Here is a 6626-nt window from a genome sequence, read left to right on the forward strand (position 1 = left end):
CCCCCCCCCCCCCCCCCCCCATTGGGCTGAGTTAGGGGCTAAAAAAGGGGGGGGGATATTTTGGAAAATTTAAAAATCTTCTTTAGTTATAAAAATGCTCGGATCAAATACTACCCATAGCTTAAATACTTATTAGGGGAGGAGGGTCTGCTGGTGTAAATCATATGAGCCTGCCCCCCCCCCCCTAGGGGGCTGAGTTAGGGGCCGAAAAGGGGGAGGGGATTTAAGGAAATTTCTAAAATCTTCTTCTCCAGTTCTAGAAATGCTAGAATCAAATACTACTCATAGCTGTCACGGCCTTTGGATGGTTTATAAAATTTGTGATTTTCATGTCTCTTAGGGCCTCCAATTAACCCTGAGGAGGGGGTGAAATTTAGTACAGTTTATATATGAAATAGACATAATAGGCCATATCTTCCAATGTTCTGAACAGAATTTGCTCGTATTTGACAGAAATACTTGTTAGGGGAGGAAGGTCTGCTGGTTTAATTTTTGTGACCCTGACCCCATAGGGGGCTGGGTTTGGGGCGAAAAAGGAGGAGAACTTCAAAAATCTTCTTCTGCAGTTCCAGAAATTCTAGTATCAAATATTACTCATAGTTGTAAAGGCCTTCGAGTGGTTTATATACTTTGTGATTTTCATGTGCCCCAGGTCCCTCGTTTGCACGACGATGTAGCAATCATGTCTAGCTTGGCTTTTTTTTTACAAGATTATTTCAGTCGGTATTTCATGGCAGTAATGTAGATATGTCTATCGCGGCCAATTTAATGTGTTTTATTAGGGACATTTTAATTAGCATGTTCATGTAAGAGATGCAAACATGTCTTGCACTCGTTTAGGATGGTATCTTTTGCACGGCAGAGCTTCAAGCATGACTAACTTGGTAATTTTAATCAGTCTTTTGTACGGTGAAGTGAAAATATATCAAGAGCGGCCAATTTAAACAATGTTTTTTTTTATGGTGGAGATGCAAGCATGTCTCATGTCGCCAATTGTAACGGCATATATATAATAACGATGGTTACAGAGTTACCTCCCCTGTATCATTAAGCTTATATTATATTATATATTAGAGATTTATTTGCGTATGTATATGTTAACTGTAAATGTGTAATCAATGACGCAAAAAACTAGTAGTCTATGTGACAGGATATGTGATCGATTACGTCACTGTGTGACATGCTGGACATAATAGAATTGCGAAACTCTAGGCAGAGGAGTAATATTATGATGTCACAAAATGGCCGCATGTTAGGAGGTTGCAGTAGATCTAAACCGGAGTGTAAACTATCAAAATCATTATCTAACTCGTATGTATTATTATGTAATGATGCAATTAAGCGTAACTAAATGTGATTATTGAACTAATTAAAGAGTCATGTCAATCATACTTACGTACGCAACGAAAACGATAAGTCAGGTCACCGCAACCTATCCAAAAGAGAAAAGAAAAAAAAAGCAGGTAAACCGGTAGTTGTTCATGATCCCATTGAAATTACTGACGGGAAAATAACAACAACAATAACAAAACAAGGGAATACCGAAATGTCAATAAAACCACAATTTGAACTCAACGTCCATAAAACTAAAGCAAAATATGAACAGAAGGAAATATCTACATGGAGACCCTTGAAAAACACCAAGGAGAATACAATCAGGTGATCGGCAAGGGTAAGCGTCTTCTACTTCATCGACGACACCCGCCATGTAAATATATGCCAAATTCAGGTAATGGCACGTCCTCAAATCGAGAACCGGGTAGTGATAACATAAACCACGAAGCACACAAATGCGTATGGGGAAAAATGGGGAAATTTCCTTATCCGTGTAGATTACTTTCCTTAAAAGCAATTACCTATAGGAATGAACGATGTTGTTTAATGTTTATTCAAAACGTAACATCACTCCGAAAACGAAAAGAATGATTCCAAGCCAGAAGCAATATTACTATAAAATAACTAACTTTCATGGGGTGTTCTATTTCGTTGATTTTGTGGGTAATCTTCATGCACGAATTCATAGGTCCACGAAGTAATTACAAGTATGATATAAAAGCAGCACTCCGTGTGAGTGGGTACTCGTAATCCACGAATTCATGTACCCACGAAAAGCTAGTTTTTTTCACATTTATGTGAAGTTGGATGTCAACCAAGGCACAATAAAAACATCATTTATACACATAGCATATTTCGTCTACATAAGTTTATACATATTAATCTACTAGCTCTAAAAGAACTTACAATAGCAATGCCGCATCCTGGCCCAGAATTGAGGTTCTTTGCCTTTGGATGCTATTACATCCGGGTGCTTGATGACGTTCATGTATAAAGCAGTTGTACCACATTTATTCTGGCCCAAGATCATGAAGTAGGGAAGACAGCGCAAAGTCGGCATTTTCATACTCTCTGTGCTGTTTTCATACCAACATGGATTCTTAAACTGTTTCAAATAGGTTGGAGGTATCTGAAAAACAAAATCCTAAATGACATGAGCATGTCGCATGCCAATGTAGCGGAACTTGACTTGGTCGATCTTTGGCGGCCAAGTAGTTAAATTGGTAGAGCGACCGTCTAGAGTTTGGACCCCGATCTGGTCGTTGCATTTCTCTTTCTCCTGTTACATTAATTTTAACAAGTTTTAGTTGATTACCTTTATATTAACCTTTAGTCTAATTTTGGTTTGACTGAAGATGCATATAAAGGTATATTGATGACCTGTAAATGACCTTTGGTATGACTTAGAACTGGCATTGCATGTGCAGATAAAAGGAGTGTCATATTGATCGATATTGATATATATTGACCTTGGATTAACTTAGCATTTGGTATAACAGGTGCAAAAAAAAGTTATGTCATATTGATATATATTTGTTAGTTTGACCACGGACTTAGGTAATGTAATCTCATTCCGTGGTTTGACCTTTGGCGACATATATATGATGTCCTTTGGTTTAACGAAGGAAAAGATGTTGACCTTTGATCTTTGGTGACGTATACAGGGACCTTTGTTATTACTTTTAATTGTTATAATGTGTACAAATGAAAAATAATGTGATGTTGTTAAAATTAATAATTACTTTGTCCGTCGGTAGCCAAAGCAATGACCTTTTCTTAAATCAAAAATCAGTTAAACCCTTTTGTTTAAATGACATACATTTTGATTTTCAGTTACAAATCAACAAATTTATTTTCTATCAAAATTGCTTTTTTCTGACCTTTCCAAGACCGTTTAACTTGGATTTCACTACATAAATTCTGTTCAGTGGCACACGTGCACTGGATACTACTCGATATTCGTTAGTTTACCAATCTCTGATATTTTCACCTCCTACATGTAGTTATACATGGACTCAAATGTGTAACACTAACTACAAGTACATGTATGCTAGCAGTGTACTCATTCAATGTTGGTGCTATACTCCACTGAAAGTTGCCCCTTTGTCTATTTCTTTGTTCAAGTCTTTTCTCTCTCTGTTCAAGTCTTTTCTCTCTCTCAAAAAACCTAACTGCCACGCCCATGTATAGTTGTCCTTTTAAGGAAGAAAATAAATGACTGGTCTCATTAGCGAACCCTTACAGTAAACATTGGAAACCGTCTGTGTGAACGAGATACAAGAAATTCCTCAGTTATATCGAGACCATTATTACCTGGTTTCGCCGTTATATATTCCGACTTTTCGTATTGCAGAGTTATCTTCTCTTGGGAGCAGGTATTGATTGTTACATCATTGGTTTGTGTGAGAAAATTACGTAAGAGAAGATAACTCTGCAATATGCAAAGACGGAATAGTTATACGCTGCGTGTTTCTGTTTTTAATATCTCCTCGGTTCCTGTTGTCTTTTCAGAGTTTGTGTCCCAATTCTTGTAAGTAATGTATGTCACTAATGCTAATGCTCATACTGTTTAAGTAACCTATACGGGTGCATTTTCGTATCCAGCGAGATGTTATGATCTCTGAACAAACAGGTTTCTTTGTCTATACCTGTTTTCAGGGTCCCACTGCCATAAACTAGAACTACGAAATGAAGACTGTTTAAAGCATTTCTGAAAAGAAAACCAAACTTTGTGGTACATTAATTCAAAGTATTACAGATGAAATAAACATAATACAACCAACGACAATGGTCTCAGCTTCCGAGTTAAAGAAATTCAGTAGAGCAAGACCGGGTTTATAGCCTGGACTTCAGATTGTTAAACTATTGCTCTACCCGACTGAGCTACCTGGTGAACGAAAATGTCTCGACTCAACTGTGCTACAGTTGTATCCAAAACAAAATTAAATGGAGGTTACTGCATGTTTTTTAAAAACAGGGACAGGGATATCCTTAACCATCCGAACGATCTTCTACTATTCATGTCGGAAAACGCATGCTTCACTGTAACTAGGGGATGAATATAAGATTCAATATCTTGCTCTTTTACAAGACAATAGTCGATTATTAGATGCAAAACAGGAATTTTAAGCAAACACAAACAAAAATATTAGATAAAAAGGGGATATTAAAGAAAACATTAACAAAACTATTAGCATTATAGATGTTACCGTATGTAGAAGATCCTCTTTGGCATAATCCAAAAAGCGTTGTCTATAATCGATTTTAGCAGGATCAGTACTAGTGTTGTACGGTGCTGATTGATGGTCTTGATGTAAAGGCTGGTCATGTCTGCTTATTGGAATAAAAGGGATGAAATCTTTCCCTGTAGAATTCACTTGACCTGGTTGCTTGTCATTTATACCCGACGGAATAAAGGGGCGATATTTCCCGGTGGAATTCCCCAGGCTTGGAGGCTGGTCACCCTTAACATTGCCTTGTGAAGTGAAAGAGAGAACATATTTTCCTGTAAAATTTGTTTGGCTTGGAGATTGGTCAACATTTCCTGTTAAAACAAATGGAAGATGTTTCCATGTAGCCTGTATACTTGCAGAGAAATAGTATACACTAAAGACAGTGAGAATTACAATCACAACAATTGACACAAATCTGAACTTGAAATCCTTCCGACACATCATAGCTATAAGGGTACAGTTAACAAGCGGCGGTGTTCACAAAGTAATTTCCCCCAAAAAGTATATTCCGCAGAAAATCTGAAACAGAAAATATGTAACACCGTATTTTCTTATGATCTTTTGACGAAAACAAACGGTCCGAAAAGACATCACACAGAACGTTCTTCTGTCCGCATAAACACCCCGATAAAAGGGTAATACACAACAAAATACTACATTTGTGTCATTTCATGTTCCGTTTACTTATAGTTTGGGCTTCAGTAAGAAATATACCATGTGAAATACTCCAATGTCATACTAATCCGAACAGCATTTAGTGGTATTGTTTACTTAATTGTACAAACACTTTTTTTTGTTGAACTAGTACACAATGCATTCACATACTCTACCGTCAGTGTTAGGTATATCGCTAATCATAACACGTTTAGCCTATCTTGACGACAAGTCTTCTCTGTTGTTATTACTTATTTGTCAATGCAACTATTGAAGTAATACACATACAGCGAACATTTGTATGTTCGGATCCAGTGGTAATAAGAAACTCTTTTGTCATTTCTTTTATATTTTACCTTCACACGGACTTGGAATATCTTTATGTATATATATATGAATGGTTTGTTCTCCTTTCTCCCACTGTTCTGATATAGTACAGGTAGGTTATTTACCTGTATTTACCTGTTCACCAATAGGAAATACTGTGTTAATTATAGGAATATTTAACAAATATTTTTCCTGATTTTCGTAATATTTACTTTAATTATGAATAAATATTTTTACAATATTTTATTACTTAATAAAAACACATCAAAATACATTAACTGAAAACCTGCTTTTATTAATGTCATATTAAACCAATTTTATACATTTTTACTATACATTTACAGTTATGTTATATATATATTTCATAAACTAGAACTAAATTTAGCAAGCAATTTATGACAAATATAATCAGTAAAGACAGAGATCATGTATTACATTATTAAATATGCAAAAACAGATGCAAAGCTGGGAATGAAAATAAATAAAACGAATCAATTACATGTACACATGGAATACTCAGCGCTGGTTGATCAAATCAATCATATTCATAAAATACACACATGCACAAAGATACATGATATAAAACTAATATAATAGCACTAACTTACTAAAGGTGAAATATTCGAAAGTCAATAAAAAACACATAAGTCCACAATTTTAAGAAATCCTAGCAAAGCATCAAATAAAAATTCCATAACAAGCACATTTATAACAATGTCACTCGAAATGCAAAAGATGGAATGCTGTGTCGGCGTACTGGATTACATCTGTTGTACCATTCTCCAAGCGTTTCTTTAGTAGGTTAAGGCGGCTGTCGATGTTACGGTAGCTTTTTGCTCTTGGTCTGAGTTGTCCTCCTGCTGCGTGTTGGATGCGCGTTATCTCGTTGATGGCTTGTATTTCCTGGGAGACGCGGATGATACTGTAGATGTTGGAGTGGGCGTGTTCCACTTTCTTCATCAGTTTTCTGTGCCATCCCTCTATGTGGTTGGTTGTTCTGGGTCCCTCTACTCGGTCTCAAAGTGGTTCCAGAGCTGTTGATATCGATCAATCCACTGTGTCACAACGTAATCTATA

The 6626-nt window shown here is 36.3% G+C and overlaps 1 protein-coding gene across 1 annotated transcript in view; it reads right to left on the bottom strand.

Annotated features, from left to right (window-relative positions):
• Positions 1-5169, bottom strand: part of LOC110455710 (carbohydrate sulfotransferase 15-like) — a 21906-nt gene extending 16737 nt beyond the window's left edge. The window contains exons 1-3 of the mRNA XM_021506020.1: positions 4545-5169; positions 2242-2464; positions 1397-1432 (exon numbers count right to left, since the gene is read on the bottom strand). Of these exons, the coding sequence (XP_021361695.1) occupies positions 1397-1432; positions 2242-2464; positions 4545-5012 (727 nt within the window). The 5' untranslated portion in view covers positions 5013-5169. The remainder of the gene's footprint in view (positions 1-1396; positions 1433-2241; positions 2465-4544) is intronic.
• Between the last annotated feature and the right edge of the window lie 1457 nt (positions 5170-6626).

The sequence above is a fragment of the Mizuhopecten yessoensis genome, unplaced genomic scaffold (assembly GCF_002113885.1).
Source record: "Mizuhopecten yessoensis strain PY_sf001 unplaced genomic scaffold, ASM211388v2 scaffold8361, whole genome shotgun sequence".
Classification (NCBI taxonomy): domain Eukaryota; kingdom Metazoa; phylum Mollusca; class Bivalvia; order Pectinida; family Pectinidae; genus Mizuhopecten; species Mizuhopecten yessoensis.